The following is a 20,568-nucleotide window of genomic DNA, read 5'->3' as shown; positions in this document are numbered from 1 at the left end:
TCTTTGTCAGGATAATACTGTATGCTACTGGGATAATACACTTTTAATATCACATTTCATAGCCTAACTTGCATACAGCTAAGCTCGAGAACAAATGCATAGCATCTAAAGTAATACATAAACAATAAATAAATAAATAAATAAATAAAAAGGTAAAAAATGTTGCCCAAAATGGCTCTACGGACAGGTGTGATTGACAGGTGATATTGTCCCGCCCCCCCTCCCCCGACATGTGTGGGTGGGGTCCTGACTGAGGGTTTTCTTTTAGGTAGCCTTGTTAAAATGCCCGAACTCAAAACACTTCTTTTCCCAAGATGGCGTCGATGAAGGATAGCGACACCGGCCTGTGGCTTCATAATAAACTAGGATCCACGGACGAACTCTGGGCACCTTCTAGCATCGCTTCTCTCCTGACCGTGTCGGTGATCGACAACATACGGCTGTGTTTCTCGAGTTTGTCGCCTCCGGTGAAGCTCAAACTGCTGCTCGGGATGCTGCACCTCCCGAGGCGGACTGTTGATGAGGTGGGTCGCTATGACCGGCGCTGCTGCTGCTGCCTGAGCGCAACGTTACCACCGTGCTAATCCTGTTAGCTTAGCGTTAGCTAGTTGGCCGAACCTGTATCTCATGCATCTCGTCTCTAAAAACCTGCACGGGAATCGCTGTTAACGTTAACTGGGCTCCCGGAGAAGAAGGGTCTCTCAACTCGCCGACCATCACCTTAGTAAACAGGCTAGCTGGCGGGTTTAAATGCTAGTCCCGAGGAAGTGTAATGTTGGCGGTGGGTAATAACTTGTTAGCAGCAGGCTTGTTGTATTATGATGGTTTCCGCGATTGATTCTAGTCGCCTGCCTGCAAGTGGCTCAAATAGTATTTTTGCCGCCAGCCACATGTTTGCCATTACAGTTATCGTATGCAAGTAGACGTTAATCAGCTATTGTAAACACTAACAGCGTATATTATCCACTCATATGGAGTTACAATGGATAACATTAGCTAGCAGTTGGCTGCTAGTGCAATATGACTGGTACTGCTGGGCTTGTCAACCCCACCACCATGCTGAAATAGAGGGCGTTACCAGCTCTCTCACAGACTGTAACTGAGCTAACTAGTGGTGTACACTGTAGATGCCCCCATAGTTTTGTTTGTTTATTTCTCCATATCTGTACCAGGACCCTTGTTATGATCCCAGCTAACCTCACACTAAAGGCTTATTATTACCAATATTGTCATTCTCGATTAATTGAAAATGGAGGACCCTTATGTAAACAGGAGGACCCTTTATGTAAACAAGACGAAAGTCCATCCTATTTAACAGTTGTTAGTATTGAGCTGTACTACTGTATTGTACCCATTCTGCAATCTGTTAATAAAGTTTCCAATCAGTCAATCAGAGTAGCCTTTTGTCCACCACCAGTGAGGTTCACCAGAGCAACAAAGCTTAGTCCCCATCTGTATATAGGATCTGGTATTTGATCTGACATTTGATGCCAACAGCAACACTGATGTTTCGAGTAGTCTCTCTTGTAGTTTTCTATAAACCATCAGTGGGTTAAGCCAAACATTTACCTACCCCCCCCCCCCCCCCCCCCCCCCAGATGAAGGAGGCCCTCTCTGAGATCATCAGGCTGGCCACGGTGGACTCTGAGCCCTGGGTGCTGATGGTGGCCGACATCCTCAAGTCGTTCCCAGAGACGGGCTCCCTCAACCTGGACCTGGAGGAGCAGAATCCCAACGTACAGGACATCCTGGGGGAACTGCGGGAGAAAGGTATGCAATGGATCGGAATAGTTTTAGAATTGACGTGGTACACTTTGACCTTTTGGGCCACATTGCCCGCATCCAACCGCACTGATCTGATCAGAACTGCTGCAATGACTTTTGTGTACATGCCCCCTTTCTCTGTTTCTTGTCTGTCGTGTTTAAACAGGTCAGTATCTCATATTACTAAGTACAACAAGTCTTGCTACAGAGGCGTAATCTATAATGGCAAAAACAAGAAATAGGATGAATATGCCAATACATTAACACTGATAATTGGTCTTCTAAAGTGGGGATAATTTTTATTGCCGCTACCGGTGCTACAAGCACTTTAAAATGGGAAGATTTGTGGGCAGTATGGATGTCCGGTTTTGGATATGCATGTCTTTTCTTAACCCATTCCCCGCCAAAATCGCTGTTCAGCGTTATTGCCCGCCATGTGTTGTCTGCCAATATCGCTGTACAGCGTGTTTCAAGTTCATATTTCATATTTTCGTCATGGAATTCATATTTCACCCACGGAGCCTTGTCATATGCTGCGGGAGCCATCACAACTCTGCAACGCTTCAATACCGCCACCTGGTGGCTGATCGGTGAGTTGCAACCGGAAGTCGATCTCTTGGGTTCCCGGTGCGTCTCACTATTCCGTCCGGGGACTCGTTTATCGTCCCTGGACTCAAGACACACACCGTGGATATCGATCCGTTGCCATAACTCAATAATCCACATGATTTGGGCGTATATTAGTATTATACAAACCGGAACTGGATCGCATCGATCCACATCACATAACTGGGATCTGTTGGCTCCACTCTCATCGCCCATCGCTACGAGGAAGCTGCCGTGAGTTTCAGCGTTTTTCTTTATCATTTTCGATACAAACTGCTCTGATCTATATATCACCCATACTACATAAATCATTTAACGTCGGTCACGGAATTATAAACGACCCCCCTCCGTTCACCCGCGGATGATCAGTCATAACTAGGGATGCACCGAAAATTCGGCTATTGAAAATTATCGGCCGAAAATGGTTAAAAAGGCTCTTTCGGCTTTCGGCCGAAAGGGTTTTAGCACCGAAAATATATGACCGAAAGTCAAATAACGTGTTGTTGTTGTGATGACGTCATCAAAACGCGACTACAGACATACCGGTAGCATGCGCAACATGTAACGTGAGCAGCTTGGCAGCTCTTCCTGCATTCTACAGCCTGTGATAACTAACTCCTCTTGGGAGTAGGGATTCCCCCTGTAACTGAGGGGTACAATTCCCTGACTGTATTGATAAGTATGGTATCATTAAACCACTACTGAGTTATGTACTTTACTACTGGCCATACAGTACACAGGTATATGTGATGAACACCCACACAATAACACGGCTTAACAAAGAAAGTCCTGTTTGTAATATTTATTAGAAGAGCATCAATATTATATTACAGTATTGAGAATTAGAGTCGCGCTTGTAAGGCGAAGAATGTGCATGAATAGGTCAAGAGCGTAAGTCCATGAGCATATTACGATGGGGATAATTAATACCACCTGTAGCATAAGAATTATATAAGGTACACTCGTAGGTCAGCTGGAGATACTAGGGGGGGGTTCCCTCCGGTTGTAAGCCAGCAGGGGAGAAGAATTGTCGGGAGCAAAGGTCTGGATCAACGAGGAATAAAGAGACTCCAGGTACAGGAGACGGTGCAATAATCCCTTGATCCTTAGACAAAGCAACAGCTATACTCCGGTATGCACTGCAGCATGGATGAAAGCTAGCCAGCCTCTGAGTCCTAGAGGCGGGCTCGACGGGGCTCCTCACAGGGTAAATCCCACACGGTAGTGGGGGTAGACGGTTCTCTGCTCCAGCAGCCACAGGACCAAAGCAATATAATCTAGCCGAAAAGGGCTCTGCATTCGTCGGTGTAGGTTATCCAGTGTACATATCCACACGGTTCTCGTCTAGGGCTCCTCGGATGGCGGCACAAGGTTAGGCCGCCCAGCCTGGATAAGCACACTAACTCGGTACGATGAAACGTTGGTAATGCTGGTCACTGTAGAACGGTAGCCGCACGATACACTATACATAATAGACTATTACTTAATAATAGAATAGGTCTAACTCGACGATACAGCGTTAAACTCTGACACTTTAGCTATCAATTCGCACGCGGTCTCAAGGCTCTATTTCGGGGCAAAACGGGCCCACTTCACAGCACGTTGTATCGTGGTGAAAGCTTCAACTTGTTGGGGTAACTGCATCTGTATCCACCTGCGCCGTATTTATACGTAAGGTGAATAATCTAGTGCCAGCCTTATTTCTGTCTCGTATTACTGCGCAAACCTGGGCATGTTGAGACATGTCTTAGCGGTGACTTTGAACTAGACATTGGGGGTATGGCCGTGGCGCCTAGGGGGTCGCTGTCCAATAGGAGAACGAATATTATGGTCTGGCCTGTACTAGGTAAAGGGATATTCCGTGTATATGTACAAAGAATATACAAGGGATATCAGACGATATACAAATACTATACAATATATCTCAAGTAATAAATATATATATTCGGTTTAATCTGACCCTTTGTAACACCCCCCGAAACCCGGTTCTAAACTAAATTAGAAAAAACCGGAGTATTGATCAGCTCCGACGTTAACGGTACTGCTATCAGTAGTCTAGGAGCGGATTAGCTACGGAGCTAACAGTGTACCATCCATCTGCGACGCAACGGTGGCAGCAACAGTGGACACTGAGTAATGTTAACGTTATGACGAGTTCATACTACACTACACGTATGAACTCGACATAACGTTAACGTTACTCCGTTTAAATGAAGTGTTTAACTCTTTAAATGCCATGCCTGGTTTTCCATTTTACCGCTTGAATGCCACCATCCGCGCCAATGTTAACGTTAATATCGCCTAATCTATGTTTTAAATTATGGCTATGTGTCTAATCTGCCCATCGCATTATCAAAGACTATGTTCCAGACAGTGCTGTGAAGGCAGATTGTTTTTTTATCGCGTCGTTGCCGTTTCAGAGCAGTTAGAAAAGCCCCCGTTTTGATATAAAAAACAACTCATTCTGGAGCATTCTATGAAAATCGTCTTTTAGTGGAATATTCCACAACGTTGATATTCGTCGGCCTTTTTATGAATCGTTTTCAAATAAACGCTAGATGATCAATATTATACGTGCACGCACGCACATTACGGCCGCGCGCGGACAATCGCCTTGTTGATTTCCTCTCGGACTTTTACAGTGAAAACGAAAGAAGAGATTTCACAAAACAGCTTATAACTTCATCAAAATTACTCTGATTATCCTACCACTGATAACATAGAGTCCTTACCTGACATCAGATGGTATCCAACTGGTATATTCCAATTCCTGATCACCATTCGAAAAAATCGATACGTGTATGGATCCAACGCGACACAGTGGTTCTCCATGATCCGCGGAGATCTGAGGCTCCAGAATGAACTCTAGTAACCCCGGCTGGATCAGTGAACTGGAAAATGTGGAGTACCGGATTTTTTTGAGCTAACGTTAGCTACCAGACCCTGTTAGCTCAGAGCTCCTCTTTCAATCTTAACCCTTTATCTGCCAGGGATTATTCTGATTTTATACCCCTCTCTGCCACTACTGTAAGTCTATGGAGATGTTCCCCTTCTTTGCAGGGCTATAACTTTTTAAATTGTATTGCTAAATTGACATTACTATGGCCCATTCAACGTCAAGTATCTATCGTTTAGGATGTAGCAACGTTCTACTTTTCATTCACATATTCATACTAAAATACGGTCTAAAGTATAAATATGTTTTTATCATTTTCTGCAGCATTCTGCAGAATGTGATTTATAGCCCTAAATACATATATTAGTCATCAAATGTAGTTTGATACCGTTTGGCGTCGGATAAAAAATTTCAATTGTACAAGGTCCTAAGCGTCATGCATCATCTGCTGGTGACCGGAGGGGGGGGGGGGGGGGGGGGGTTATAAGTCCGTGGCCGACGTTAAATCAGTCATGTAGTATGGGCGATACATAGATCACAGCAGTTTATATGGATCATAATATTCAAACACGCTGAAACTTACCGCATCTTCCTCTGACCGTTGGGTGGTCAGCGTGTAGCAGAAAGTTTGCGATTATGGGATGTTGATATATGCGATCCATTTCCAGGTTGTATAATAATTAGTGCTGTCAGGCGATTAAAAAAATTAATCTAATTAATTACAGGATTTGTAATTAATTAATCGAATTAATCGCATTTTAATCTCATAACCATTTTAAGCCTGATATTCTATATTCTATAATCATATTTCAAATTGCATGTGTCCAGATGGCAGAATTCAGTACTGTATCTACAAAACCTTCTGTTTAATCATCTTCCATCTATTAATTTGCTTAGATTTTTCAGGTCTGGTCAATTTGAGCATGGTGTTATTCACAGTCAAAGATAAAAAAAAATGTATTGATATTCTCATTTGGTTCATTACAATTGACTCAAAATAAGATTTTCATTCAATCAATCACCACACAGATTGATTGATTGAATGAAAATGTTATTAACAGATTGCAGAATGGGTACAATACAGTAGGGCTAAATACACACATAAGGGCATGCAGACCAGAGAAAGACTTTCGTCTTGTTTACATCAGGGTCCCCCATTTTCAATTCATAATGAATTGTAAGTAAGGGTGCAACTTGCACCGTGCAATCCATTCTTTGTGGATCTAGCCCACAGTATTTCTGACACTGGGAATACATTCCCTGAGATTCATAGATGTCCCTAGAATCAGATACCAAGAACATGCAAATGGACCATTTAAAAAAAAAGTCTGTAAATGTGTATTCTACATTCTCATGGAATGAATGAGATACAAAAAAAAATTATAAAAAAAAAATTATATATAATAAAAAAAAAACGTTTTTTTGTAATTAATTTTGAGTTAATTTTCATAACGCGATAATTTGCTGTGTAATTAATTAATCTAATTAACGCGATAAACTGACAGCCCTAATAATAATATATACGTCCAAATCATGTTGTTTATCGAGTTATTGGCAACGGATCGCTATCCATTGTGTCGAGCTCGAGTCCCGCGAGCGGCCGGACCGAATATGGATGAGCACCACTTCCTGCCGCTCATTTCCTGTTTGGGCGATCCGCCGATCGGCCACCAGATGGCGCTTTTGAACCGTTGGAGAGTTGAGAGGAGATCAACAGGAGATCTCCAGTCTCCGTGGGTGAAATATGATTGCCATCACAGATTTTTGAAATATTGATCTCAAAGACGCCTTACGGCATCATTGGCAGATTACGCATGGCGAGCAATGACGTGGTAACACGTTCTTGTCGAGAAAAGGGTTAACAAGCATTAAACAAAATGGCCCAGTCATCTATTCACCTTTGTTTAATACATGAGGCGTTGTCTAATGTTATCTAGCTACTGATAGCTCCTGATATCATCAGTTTGGTGCTGGCTGGCTAACGAGCTAACGTTAGCTGCTAGCCACAATGCTATACTGTTATATAACGCGGTCTCAAGGCTCTATTTCGGGGCAAAACGGGCCCACTTCACAGCACGTTGTATCGTGGTGAAAGCTTCAACTTGTTGGGGTAACTGCATCTGTATCCACCTGCGCCGTATTTATACGTAAGGTGAATAATCTAGTGCCAGCCTTATTTCTGTCTCGTATTACTGCGCAAACCTGGGCATGTTGAGACATGTCTTAGCGGTTTTGTTTATTGCACTTTTATTGCACTTTCTTTGCTGAAAAATAAATGCTACATTGGCTAAATGGCTAACGCGAGGCATTTAAAGATGGTGGTTTGTTGATTTTTTTAGCAGGAAGTGTATTGGCACATCCAACTTCTGATTGGTTGAAAATTGCCTTCATGTTCGCCACCTACTGCCACCTACTGCTTTGGCATTGTACTACATCACTGTGCTCAGGAGGCAAAACCAATGTCTAACATGCCTGCCATTACGTTGCCTTGAAAATGAAACGAAAATACCCCTGTGTCTAACCGCAGGCAGCCTTAGTCTCTAAAAATGTAATCTACCTACCACAGTCATGAGAAAAAAATAAATAAATTCAAACTTCAAATAACTACACTTTCGACCGTTTTCGGCTTGCCATTGCCCCGACTGCTTTGTTGTTGAATCAAGTCAAATCCTAGGTAAGCGTATTGTAGAGGAGCCAAAGCTATTTAGGTTATTGTATTATATGTTTATTTTTATAACCTTACATTGAAACGGCATTAGGAATATTGATTGGATTTAGATAGTCATTGAACCGTATTATTTGTCATAATAGAACCTTCTAGAACATTTGTTGAGAGTCCTCTTAGGTGTTATAGGTGCCAGGAGTTTGGCCATATAGCTATTACGTGTAGGAAGGGGCAGAGGTGTGCTAGGTGTGGCGGGGAACATGAATATGGGAAGTGTGGTGAGGGAGTGCAGCTGAGGTGTTGTAGTTGTGGTCATGTGGTGGGGAGCATAGTGTAGCATTTAGGGGGTGTGAGGTGATGAAGAGGGAGGTCGCGGTTCAGAGAGTGAGAAGGGAGGGTAAGTTATCGTATGCTGAGGCGGCTAGCAGGGTAGGACAGGGAAGTCAAGATAGGGTGCAGGGGGTTGGAGAAGGGCTCTTGGCAGAGAGGGTAGAGCAGGAGGATAGAGAGAGGGTAAGGGAGGAGAAATTTGGTATTGTGGCCTTCGTGGCAGGGGTAGTTAATGGTATGGCAGAGGCTAAGGGTAGAACAGATGGGGTAAAGATGATTGTTAGGATAGCGTTCAACATTTGGGAATGGAAGGTCTGAAATGGGAGGAGGTGGTCAGGGAATTGGATGAGGGGGTTGAGAGGGACCAAGCAGTCCAGAATAAGATCGCAGGGGGCAAGGCGTGTCTCGCAGAGGGGGGCTCAGACAGGAAGTAGCAGCATTAGCTGCACTCCAATGGACAATGTAGGGGATGACGGATTCCAGTAGACTGCGGGAAAAGAAGAAGAGCTCATCAAAAGAACTGCGGAGGGTAGTAATACGCCACGATACACTGCCGGAAATTCAAAAGAAGAAGAAGAAGAGCTCATTGCCCTTCAGAGAGAATTGTTGAATATATTGTATGGGTCTAGGAGTGATAGGGTGAAGATGTGTAGATTGAGGCTGGGACACTGTGAGTTGAACAGTACCTTGTGCATTGTGGGAAAACATCCAGATGGGTGGTGTGAATGTGGAGAGACTGAAACTGTCTGGCATGTTTTCCTAGAATGTGAAAGGTATAGGAAAGAGAGGGAAATCTTTTATAAAAGTCTGATAGAGTTGGGAGTCTCTTCCTTCTCTCTTAAATCTTTCTTTGGCATGGATAATGAGAACCACCAGCTGATCACAGAGTCAGTGCTGACATTTCTGCACGTGTCAGAGTTGTATCAGAGGATATAGCGTTATTGTATTTATTAGTATTGGACAGGCAAGAGGAGCAGAGAAGAAGGAGATAGAGTCGATAGTAAGAAGAAGAGGGTAAACAATCAAAAGTTGATTTACCAGAGGCCTAACTATGGAAACCATACCACTAGCGTAGTGTAAGAACTGAGGAGGGCAGTAATACGCCTGCGGGAAATTCAAAAGAAGAAAGAAGAAGAGCTCATCAAAAGAACTGCGGAGGGCAGTAATACGTAGGGGTGGGACGATACATCGATCCAGATCGATACATCGATGTAATTATCAACAATCGAATCGGATCGATGCGATGTAATAAGATCGATTCATATCGATACTCTTATTTTGAAAATCCTGTGGCGAGTCTCATATCCGCCCAAGAACAACAGCAGTAGCTCCGTGTGTGTAGATGTTACAGCATAGCATTCTCCCTTTCTGTGTGTGTGTGTGTGCGCGCGTCTTTGGAAAGACCAGATGAGGTCAGAGGAGTTTGATGTTTAAATGTTATTTAAACATAAACAATATAATACATAATAAATGTAGGCCTATACATGATCATGCAACATCAACAAATTGTTGTAGGAACGGTTTGGGAGAGGGAGGTTGTGAGTTTTGAGTTCCAAAAATGTTTGCTTAAAGTTTAAAGCTCAATATATAAAAACGTGGCACTTTACAGTGAACAGGAGGTCTTACTCTATTTGTATTAAAAACAATAGATTGATTTTCCTTTAAATGTCTGGAAGACCTCAAAAATACAAATGTCAAATGATATTTTCATTACCTTTTTTTTGTTGATCTAAATGTTACTGATTGTGTTAAATGGGCATATGATATCATCTCATATCGATCGCAGGCACCTGAATCTAATTGTATCGTATTGTATCGTGAGAGACTTTGTGATATCGGCAAATATCGTATCGTTGTCCAAAGAATCGATATCGTATCGTATCATGATGAAACTGGTGATTCCCACCCTAATACGTCACGATGCGTCTACACTGCCGGAAATTCTAAAGAAGAAGAAGAAGAAGAAGAAGAGCTCATTGTGCATCTTGAAACAGTGCTGAGCAGTACTGAACAGATAGACTAAACAACATAGATTGAAGCCTGCATTTCTAGACCAGGGTGCCTTGCCTACCGTTTTGCTGTTTATTTTTACGGCTTTCAGGTGAGGAGGAATTTTCATGTGTCGAGTCGGCGGTGATTTTGGAGACTGGGAAAATACAGTTTTCTTACCTTGTAGTAGTGACGTGAATATTTAGGAAAATAGCTTTAGGATCACTTCTGTAAAGAAAGACTTCGCTGTGGAAGAGAAATAAACCATTTGGATATCTTTGTTTTACACCGGAGCGGCTGTGGACCTTATTTTTCTTTATCAACGAACGTACTACTCACGAGTATGCAACTTTAACCAGTAGAGTGGAACGTCGGCCCTGATATGTATAGAAAAGGTTAAAAAAATATATATATATTTACGGTATCTCACGTGAATCGATACTCCGTAGTACCGACGTGTTTCGGTAAGTACCTTTTAAAAGTACCGAATTCGGTACCCATCCCTAAACTATACGTTTTTCTCTCTTGTTAGAAGAGGGATAACTTCTTCAGTTAGATTTGATTTGATCTTTATTTATCTCGAACATTTTCAACCATAAACACACATTTGTAATAATAATAATAAAAAAAAAAACGAAATAAAATACAAATACATTTAAATATATCTTCCTATGGAGGGAATAATCAACATAGCTCAAGACAAATGGTTTTGTTCGAGAAGGGACAGAAAGAAGCAAAGCTTATCTGGTCCTGCCCCTTACAATATCATTAATATGTAATAAGTTATCTATCAATACATAGTTAACTAACGGAATAGATAGTTAACTAATCAAAGTATCAGAATGTTTATAGAAATTCCTGCGGCCTGTGGGCCATCTCCTCAGTCACGACTCGCGAGAGCACTCGCAAATTATGCTGCATGCATGCATATCATTGTCAAACGGTGCGCGTCTCGAGTCGTGCCACTGTCGGTCGCTTGGTTGACAGTGGCACGCACGAGACCACTGCACAAGACCTGCGAAAATATCAGAATGTTTCATAAAAATTCCCGCGGTGGCCATACTCTCAGTGCACGTCTCATGACTGCTGTCGGTGGCTATACCGGTCATCAACACCGTAATGACCAAACGACCAGGATGTTCTTCATAGCATTAACACATTTATTGACCCAGAAAATGTGTAGTTTGACACCCAAATTGATCTTCTATGTTCAACATTCTAACAACAAACCCTAACCCAATGTTCGACACATTTGTACCACATGCACAAACCTGCTTGATTATTGCCCCAAATAGCATGCAAGTTGGACAAAGTGGGTATGTCTGGAAAGAAGATGCGTGTGGTACTGGGTACCTATAAAACCAATGTGCACTCTGATATATTCATGTGAACAGCCAAGGGACCTTTTGGAAGATGAGCATGGCAGTTTTCTCTAGGTCGAAAATTTTACATAATTTTGAATCATTGCCTATTAAAACCCCCTTCCCAACAGTTGGGCTTAATGAAAATGGTACCATCTTGAAATCCATCATGATGACGTGGCCCCTACACCAAAATGAAAGCTATGGTGATGGGGAACATGTGGACAAAATTTGGTGCTTTTGTCCGGCGCGTCCAATTTTTTTTGCTAAGCCACCGTACTATTAGGACCATGTACAGTTAACATTTTTAATATAACGTTGATCGGTATCAAACAGCATTTGATAATCTAATATATGCATTTATGTCTATATCACGTTCTAGGAAATACTGCAGAAAACGATAAAAACATTTATACTCTAGACGGTATTTTCGTATGAATGTGTGAATGAAAAAGTAAAACGTTCCTACATCCTGAACGATAGCTAATCGATGTTGAATGGGCCATAGTAATGTCAATTTAGCAATACAATTTAAAAAGTTATAGCCCTGCAAAGAAGGTGAACATCTCCATAGACTTATAGTACTGGCAGAGAATGGTTTAGGATGATCAAAGTGGTGGCAGAGAATGGTGGTTCTCAAACTTTTTACACCAAGTACCACCTGAGAACGTAGCTGGCTCTCCAAGTACCACCATATGGCTGGCGTTAAAATACAGTCTATTCAGCTATGCACAGTTCACGCAGGAGGCAAATGTATTCCTAATACCATTATTTATTGTTAACTTTTGTCAGACACAGCCACAATGTACAAAGGGATAGCACTAGAACTAGCAAACGCTTCCACACAACTCATACAATGCAAGGGGTATTGAGAACATAATAACTAACATTCTCACATAGCAAGTGAGAAAATTAAGAACTGTATTTCAGCAAATGTACTTAATTCTCTCTCTATCTCTCTCTCTCTCACACAGCAAGCAATTGTCCATCATTCTCTCTCACACACACACACACACACACACACACACACACACACACACACACACACACACACACACACACACACACACACACACACACACACACACAATTATTTTGTTACAAAAACTTAATTTCCTGCATTCTGGTGCAGGACTTTTTGAATTTTTACCCTTTAAATGCCAGTGTTTGTGATGGGCATCACAAATTATTGTAAAAAAGAAAAGAAAACGCATATTCAATACATTTTTGAATTTTTACCCTTTAAATGCCAGTTTGTGTGATGGCATCACAAATTATTGTTAAAAAAAACACACAGTAAAATATTTTCAATATATCAAATGCAAAGTAAATTTTTCTGGGGGGATTATTACAGGCTAGGCTAGGCATGTGTCAATGAGTAGCAGCAACACAGATTTTGATGGATTTTTTGTAATGTCAGATTTATCACTAACTCTTTTCAGAAAAGTGGGAGTATTTCATTTTTTATCTGACATTACAAAAAAAAAGTTATGATCAGGGCTGAAGTTGAATTAAAGATTTATGACTGTTTAGACTGAATTACTCTCTGTCACAGTGATCTCCTGGTTGTTCCCCACTTAGGTTATCTAACTATCGCGCCGCCGCAACCAGAAACACTGGCCTGGCCTGCTTCTAAGTTCAGTGGCCTGACTGAAGAAAAAAAAAGTGTGCTTTTTTGTAAATGTTTTCAAGTACCACCAGCAGTACCACCAAGTACCACTAGTGTAAATTATTGAAAATAATTTCAATGGGTGGCGTTTGATTTTGAGACTACATCACCTCAGACTTGCTTGAAGCGATTCAGACAGAATATAGCTACATCATGCTATCAATGATGAATCTGATGGTCTTGAGTTCATACAGATGACTTGAGCACCTGTGTCCTGGAGTTTATCTCTACTATCTCTCCTATGAAATGGGACTGTATGCGTCTTATGTCATTTAGCTGAGATAGGAACTCCTTGTGTATTTGACCTACTGGATATCCTCAAACACCTGTCTCTTAGTAACCCCCTCCTCCGTCTCCTCCCCCTCACCAGTGAGCGAGTGCGAGGCGTCCGTCATGCTGCCGCTGGAGTGTCAGTACCTCAACAAGAGTGCTCTGACCACCTTGGTGGGACCGCTCACACCCCCCGTCAAGCACTTCCAGCTGAAGAGGAAGCCAAAGAGCGCCACCCTCAGGGCGGAGCTGCTACAGAAATGTAAGTTTCCAATATGATAAAGAAAATCTGGTACCAACACGGTCTCATTTGAAAACATAGATAAAGTACTAATCGACCACAGGAAAATGTATGTTATGTTATAGCCATAAGTAATATATTTACGTCTTGTATAAGTAATAATTATTACGTTTTGCCTCTGGGAAAAGTCCAAATCATTGTGTGAGTTCTACGATGATGGTTTGTTTTAAAGGGGACATGAATTGCTATTCCTTGCACTATTTGGGCAACTTTACACAATTCCTGTGAGTCTATGGGAGACATCTGTAAGGTTTTTTTCAAATACATTTATTGTTTCATATTTCTAATCAAGTACTCAAAAGCATCATTTTTCAGCCTCAGGATTTCAGGCTGTTATTGGATGGGCTCCGCCCATAAGCGCTTTGAGTGACAGTCACCCACACAGCGTGATACATACGAGAGAGAGAGAGAGAGAGAGACGCAGTCAAGTTTGTGTGTAAATGCGCTGACGAGGGAGAGGGATGGCGCAAACAAATTTTTATACACACTTCTGCACGTGGTCCCGCCGGTCTCTCTCGCTCGTTCTCTGCTTCTCTATCAAAACCCGTTTGAGGAAGTGTCGGGTTACACTACTATGCGCTACAACCATAGAGGGGGCGTTACTGCAAATCGGTGCTATATTCACGTCAGCAAAACTGTCAAATCAGAACAGCTTAGTTGAGTGAGGGAAGATCTCGTGAACTCGAGACTAGACTGATGAGTCAATATGATAATTAACGACACAGACAGGGGGCGAAATTAAAGCCCGCCGCCCGCCAGGGGCGCTCAGTTTTTACCTCTGGCGCTTGCCAATGAGAGCCCTGCCCGCCGTGTGGCGTGTGGACGTGTAGTTCATAACGATACTCTTATTTTGAAAATCTGTGCGGGTCTCATTTCCGGCCCAAGCGCAGCTAGAGTCATAATATCGATGGCTCCGGCAGTTAGCAGCATTCGGTTCGTATGATATTCTTATTTTGAAAAAAAACGTGGCAACGAGTCATATCCGCCCAGCCGGGCCAGCCCTGCAGCGGGATACTATTGGCTTCTGCTCGTATCAACACGAGCGGCCCGCAGCTCTAGTGCCACTGCTAACGTTAAGCTCTCAGAATGATAGCAGCTCGCCCACACCTCTAGTGCTAACATTAAGCTCTCAGAATGATAGCAGCTCGCCCGCAGCTCTAGTGCTAACGTTAAGCTCTCAGAATGATAGCAGCTCGCCCGCAGCTCTAGTGCTAACGTTAAGCTCTCAGAATGATAGCAGCTCGCCCGCAGCTCTAGTGCTAACGTTAAGCTCTCAGAATGATAGCAGCTCGCCCGCAGCTCTAGTGCCACTGCTAACGTTAAGCTCTCAGAATGGTAGCAGCTCGCCCGCAGCTCTAGTGCTAACGTTAAGCTCTCAGAATGGTAGCAGTCTGCTCTAGTCTAGATCGGACCTCCATGAGCTGCATAATACCTCCGTTCCCTCGTTAGCTAGCTCGCGTTAGCTAGCTCACGTTAGATCGATCTGTCCCAGTAAACTAAATTGTCTTAACGTTATCTACCGGGCTAGCAGTAGCTACAGATAGCTCCTGATATCAATGTCTTATAACATTGATTGAATGCGTATTCTAGCTGAGGGCATGTTGAATGTGAGTTGACAAAATAACCGTAATGTTATAAATAGGGTCCAGCTGCATCGCCGGAGAATCCTTGCATGCTGAATGTAGGGTCTAGCTGAATATAGGGTCTAGCTGCAGGGCCGGAGAATCCTTGCTGGAGCTGGAGGCTACTCAAGTATACACACAGACAGTGGAGCTGTTTGCAGATAGCAAGCATTTTGACTTATTGCGTGGTGGCGATGTCTCGCAGATAATACAACTACAAGTATGATTATATAATATATATTTTATTTAAAAACATTTTTTTTATATAAAATATATATATATTTTTTTTTAATCAAAAAAAGGCAGGTAAGAAATATGCTTGGCGGGTAGACTCTTCCCATCTACCCGCCACTGGCCGGTGAGTCAAAAAGTTAATTTCGCTCCCTGGACACAGACCACATTGATATAATCCCCAATTGCTAGGAAACAATGCTAAACACTGGAAAAGGCCATTTATAATGCATGGGACCTTTAATGTTATTGTTAAGATTTAGGGTTTGACGGTTATGGTTAGTTTAAGGTAACAGTGCGGTTATGGTTAGGGTTTGGGCAAGGCTGTGTCTCGGTAGTCTTGAGGTAAATGCACTTGCCTCCCATGTGAGTGCCCCGGGTTCGTTCCCAGCAGAGGAAAAAAAGTTTTCTGAAAAAAATGTAATATGTACTTATTTGTAATAACCTATTTGTACATTTTTGTAAATACTTCAATTTATTACTTGTGGCTATAACATAACGTACAATATGTACCTTTTTCTGTGGTTGATTAGTACTTTATTTACACCCCTGCCAGGCGGCAGCTTGGCAAGAATAGACAAAGCTAGAATCTTTTCTCGTTTTTGCTGACAGGATATCAGACTTTTGTATCTGACGGTAACCGTTAGGCCTGCCACGATAACACATTTTGCTGGGCGATTAATTGCCCCCGAAAATATCGCGATAAGAGATATTATTGCGACCGGTTAGAGAATTTTTTTTTGAGACATTTATTTCCCAAAACTTTTATTTTGAAGCCCACCGCTCCGTCTTTTCCGGTGTTTTAGACTTTTATTTTGAAGCCCACCGACCGGACCGGAAGTATTGTTGTGATTATCCTAGCAGAACCTATGAGCCGACAACTTGTCTCGTCCGGTTCTGTGTTTTTGAGCTAATGATAAAACAAATATTGAGATTGTTGGTGAACAACTAACTTTAGGTTAGTTTTAACGTTAGCTACTAACGTTAGATGCAGCTACTACAGGAAATCAACGATGAGGAGGAAGCGTCAAAGCAGTATATAATAGAATAGCTGTGGTGCGTAGGCACTGCAGCACGACTCGAAACTACCTACTACGTTATAATAAATGAATTCATGTTTAACTTGTCCCCGTGTCCAGTCCTTTGACTAGCCCCACCCGTTCATTGTAAACAATGATGCATGTAATTGTATTAACGTTATTCTGTGTTGTAGCTATGCTATACGTTGTATTTCGTTTGTTAGCTATTTAGCTAATGTTAGCATTGAATGAGAATCAACACTCGATCTTTCATCTTTATTTAGCAGTCCAGTTTCTACTTGGGTCTAAAAATAGCTAACGTTACACTATAAATAACGCTACTTGGTTAAAAGGAGCAACACTTGAGAAATGTAGTTAAGCTATGTGGCGTTGCCCCACGGAGCTCCTGTGCTGTGCTCTGTAGTAAAGCCAGCGGCCCGCCTCCCAACACGGACAGTGACTGACAAGGGGCACTGGTTCCGCCTCATTAAAACAAACGCGCAAATAGCAATTAATCGCGCCCGTCAAAATCATTGCATTAATTTTAATTATCGCGGCAATTAATCGATTTATTGCTTATCGCGGCAGGCCTAGTAACCGTCCACGTGTCTATGGAGTATGTTGCACGGGCCGCACACAGGGGAACCAAGGGCTTCGTTTACCACGTGTAGAAATGTAAATGACTACCCGTCTTCTCTGCTTGACTTCTTGTGCTCTTGTCCGTTTTCAGCCACAGAAACGGCTCAGCAGCTGAAAAAGACAGCCGGAGTGCCTTTCCACGCCAAAGGGAGAGGCCTGGTAAAAAAGATCGACACCACCAGTGAGTTTAACCCTGACACACACGCACACACACACACACGCATTAGGGCTGAGCTCGAACGTTCGGACCTTCGTTGGTTACGTTGGCATTCAAATCTTAATTAATGGGTTCGAACCTCCGCTTTTTAATAATTTTTTATTTAAAATCTTTGTTTTATTTTTTAAATTTTTTTTTACACGAAAAATATATATCAGAATTTGATATATCAGAATATCACAGTACTATGTTGTGTTTACAATAATTGGAAAGTCATGCGTGAACACAGGACAACACAGTCTAGTCGAGATGAGGAGGGGTCACGTCATACATTATCAGGAAATTAATCAATCATGCAAAAAAGAGAGTTGAGTGACTCACACTCACCCATCTTATTTCATAATAGAAGGTTTCCGAATGGACGTTTAAACCAAGTGTAATGCAGTGATGCTGAACTTTCCCAGCGGAACACAAGTTACTTAACGTTACACAGGTATGTTATGCACTAGGGGTGGGGGAAATATATGGAATATGACTGTAATACAAACAGTTCAGTTTGTCAGGTACATGCAACACAGATTACAGTGTTTACATCTGTCTGCTTGAGAAAATACCATGTTCTGCAATAAAAATGATTGAAGTGAGATGAACAGACTGAACTTTATTTTATTAGATAAAACATGTTGACAAAGTTTTACTTTGCAGTTGAAAAAAAGGTAATAAATTAAATGTGAAAAAAGAAAAAAAAATACTCGGCGTATCGCGATATATTTAGTATCGCGATACTATCGTATCGTGACGCAAGTATCACGATACTATCGTATCGTGAGGTCTCTGGCGATTCCCACCCCTATTATGCACGTTAATCAAGTCAGACTAACACGTTTAGCTTGCTAACGCTAAGGCCATGGTTACACTGGGGAATACAGCAACGTTTTTGTTGCTGAATGATTACGTTTGCTGTCCAAGTTAAAAAGAAACGCCGTTTTGGCAGGAAAACGCGTTGTCCTACTGGCAACGCTGAAAAGGTGTTTTCGTTTTGGATACTCGCCAAAACTCACCGACAATGGTGCCATGTAATCTGCGTGAGCCGAATACGGAGCCGTTGTTGCTCAACGCCCATGCGCAGTAGAGACCTGCACGGTTATTTCCAGTGTTTACAGCAGAGCTGTCCCAAGTAGCTGCGGCTACCATGTGTCGTCAAGTTATTGTTATAAGGAGCCCAGTCCAAGCTACAACAGTCTGCATTCCCTTAACAATTGTTTGTATTGAGCCATATTGTATTGTACCCATTCTGCAATCTGTTAAATAAAGTTTACATCCACATTCGGCTAGCATTAATGTTACCAAGCTGCTAGCCACAATGCTATACTGTTATAATGGCATATTCCAATCGCGTTAGCATGTAAGCTAACAAACTTTGCTTCTAGCCACAATGCTATACTGTTATACTGGCATATCCCAATCATGTTAGCACGTAAGCTAACAAAATCGCAGACGATCTTTTTGTGAGACTAAACTCCGTTCTTGGTGGTCAATTGTGTTGATGTTAGTTTTGTTTCATCAACAAATGAGAGGCAGAACACACAGTGAATGTATCCGTTTTGTTTATTGCACTTTTATTGCACTTTCTTTGCTGAAAAATAAATGCTACGTTGGCTAAATGGCTCACACGAGGCATTTAAAGATGGTGGATTGTTGATTTTTAGCAGGAAGTGTATTGGCACATTCAACTTTTCTGATTGGTTGAAAATGGCCTTCATGTTTGAACTACATCGCCACCTACTGCTTTGGCATTGTACTACATGTATATACATCACTGTGCTCAGGAGGCAAAAACAATGTCTAACTTGCCTGCCATTACGTAGCGTTCTGAAAAGCAAAACTGAAACTGAAAACTGAAACGAAAACCGGGCCTAGTGTAACCGCAGCCTAAGATAGCAGGAGCTGTCGGCCAACAAAGATGTTGTTTCAACAAATGGATTCACAAAATGGATTACCATCCAAACGTTATTGAAGCCTCCCGTGACCAGTAAGTAGGTACTACTACTATTAATAACCGCAGTAATATGCGCTACGTTATATGCATAAATGTGCGCTATGTGCCTAAAGTCAAGACTCGACAGTACTGATTTTAACCAGACATTTTTTTAGAAGCACATTTTTTGCATGATTAAAAACTATGGTTCGAATGTCCGTTCGAAAAACCCTGGCTAAGATCGAAACCCAAAAAACTCGGGGACAGCTCTAACATGCATACATTTCTCAAGGCTACAGCTCTCATTATCTCGATTTTGAATCGAGCAAAGATTAGACTAGTGCCTTGATTTCTGTACACGCCCATTCTTTATGTAAGTCGTTGATATATGTCAACTCTGTGTAGATGGTGTTCTATGTGTTCTGTGTGTCTTTTTAAATATGTTGATGATTACGGGAGTAATCAATGTCCCTGAATAATGGTATGTCAGACACCTTTGCCATCACAACAGGGGTGCAGCAGGGTTGTCTTCTTTCTCCTTTGATTTTCCTCATTGCCATTGACTGGATCATGAGAAGAACTGAAAATCAACGGACAGGAATCCAGTGGACCTTGTTTACCCAGCTCGAGGACCTGGATTTCGCAGACGACCATGCGCTAGTCTCTGAAAACCACACACACATGCAACAGAAGACAGATAGGTTACAGACTAACAGTGACCAGCTTGGACTCAAGATAAACACTGGAAAAACCAAGACCATGAGGTTAAATCCAAAGGGAGAGGCCATAGAGGACGTGGAGCACTTCACCTACCTAGGGAGTAACATCAGCAGGGATGGAGGAGCAGACAGGGACATAGAGACACGCATCAGCAAAGCACAGGTAGCATTCAGGATACTCGGGCCAATCTCGTTGTCCAAGCAACTCTCCAACAACACCAAGCTACGGATCTTCAATACCAATGTGAAGACTGTCCTGCTATACGGCTCTGAGATGTGGAAGACTACCTCAAGTCAAGAGTTTTATTTGTCACGGCATACAAGTATACAATGAAATGCGGGTGGTCTTGCC

At 42.2% G+C, this 20,568-nt stretch overlaps 1 protein-coding gene across 1 annotated transcript in view; it reads left to right on the top strand.

Annotated features, from left to right (window-relative positions):
• Positions 1 to 314: 314 nt before the first annotated feature.
• The window catches only part of nelfa (negative elongation factor complex member A), a gene marked incomplete at its 5' end in the record, with an annotated part of 52,393 nt that continues 32,139 nt past the window's right edge, over positions 315 to 20,568 (top strand). Inside the window, 4 exons of the mRNA XM_084312420.1 lie at positions 315 to 524; positions 1,599 to 1,770; positions 13,651 to 13,812; positions 17,454 to 17,543. Coding sequence (XP_084168546.1) covers positions 315 to 524; positions 1,599 to 1,770; positions 13,651 to 13,812; positions 17,454 to 17,543 — 634 coding nt within the window. The remainder of the gene's footprint in view (positions 525 to 1,598; positions 1,771 to 13,650; positions 13,813 to 17,453; positions 17,544 to 20,568) is intronic.

This window comes from Notolepis coatsorum (assembly GCF_963971535.1).
Source record: "Notolepis coatsorum genome assembly, chromosome: 4".
NCBI lineage: Eukaryota > Metazoa > Chordata > Actinopteri > Aulopiformes > Paralepididae > Notolepis > Notolepis coatsorum.
The sequence above is the reverse complement of the archived record's forward strand: the minus strand, read 5'-3'. Positions and strand labels throughout refer to the sequence as shown.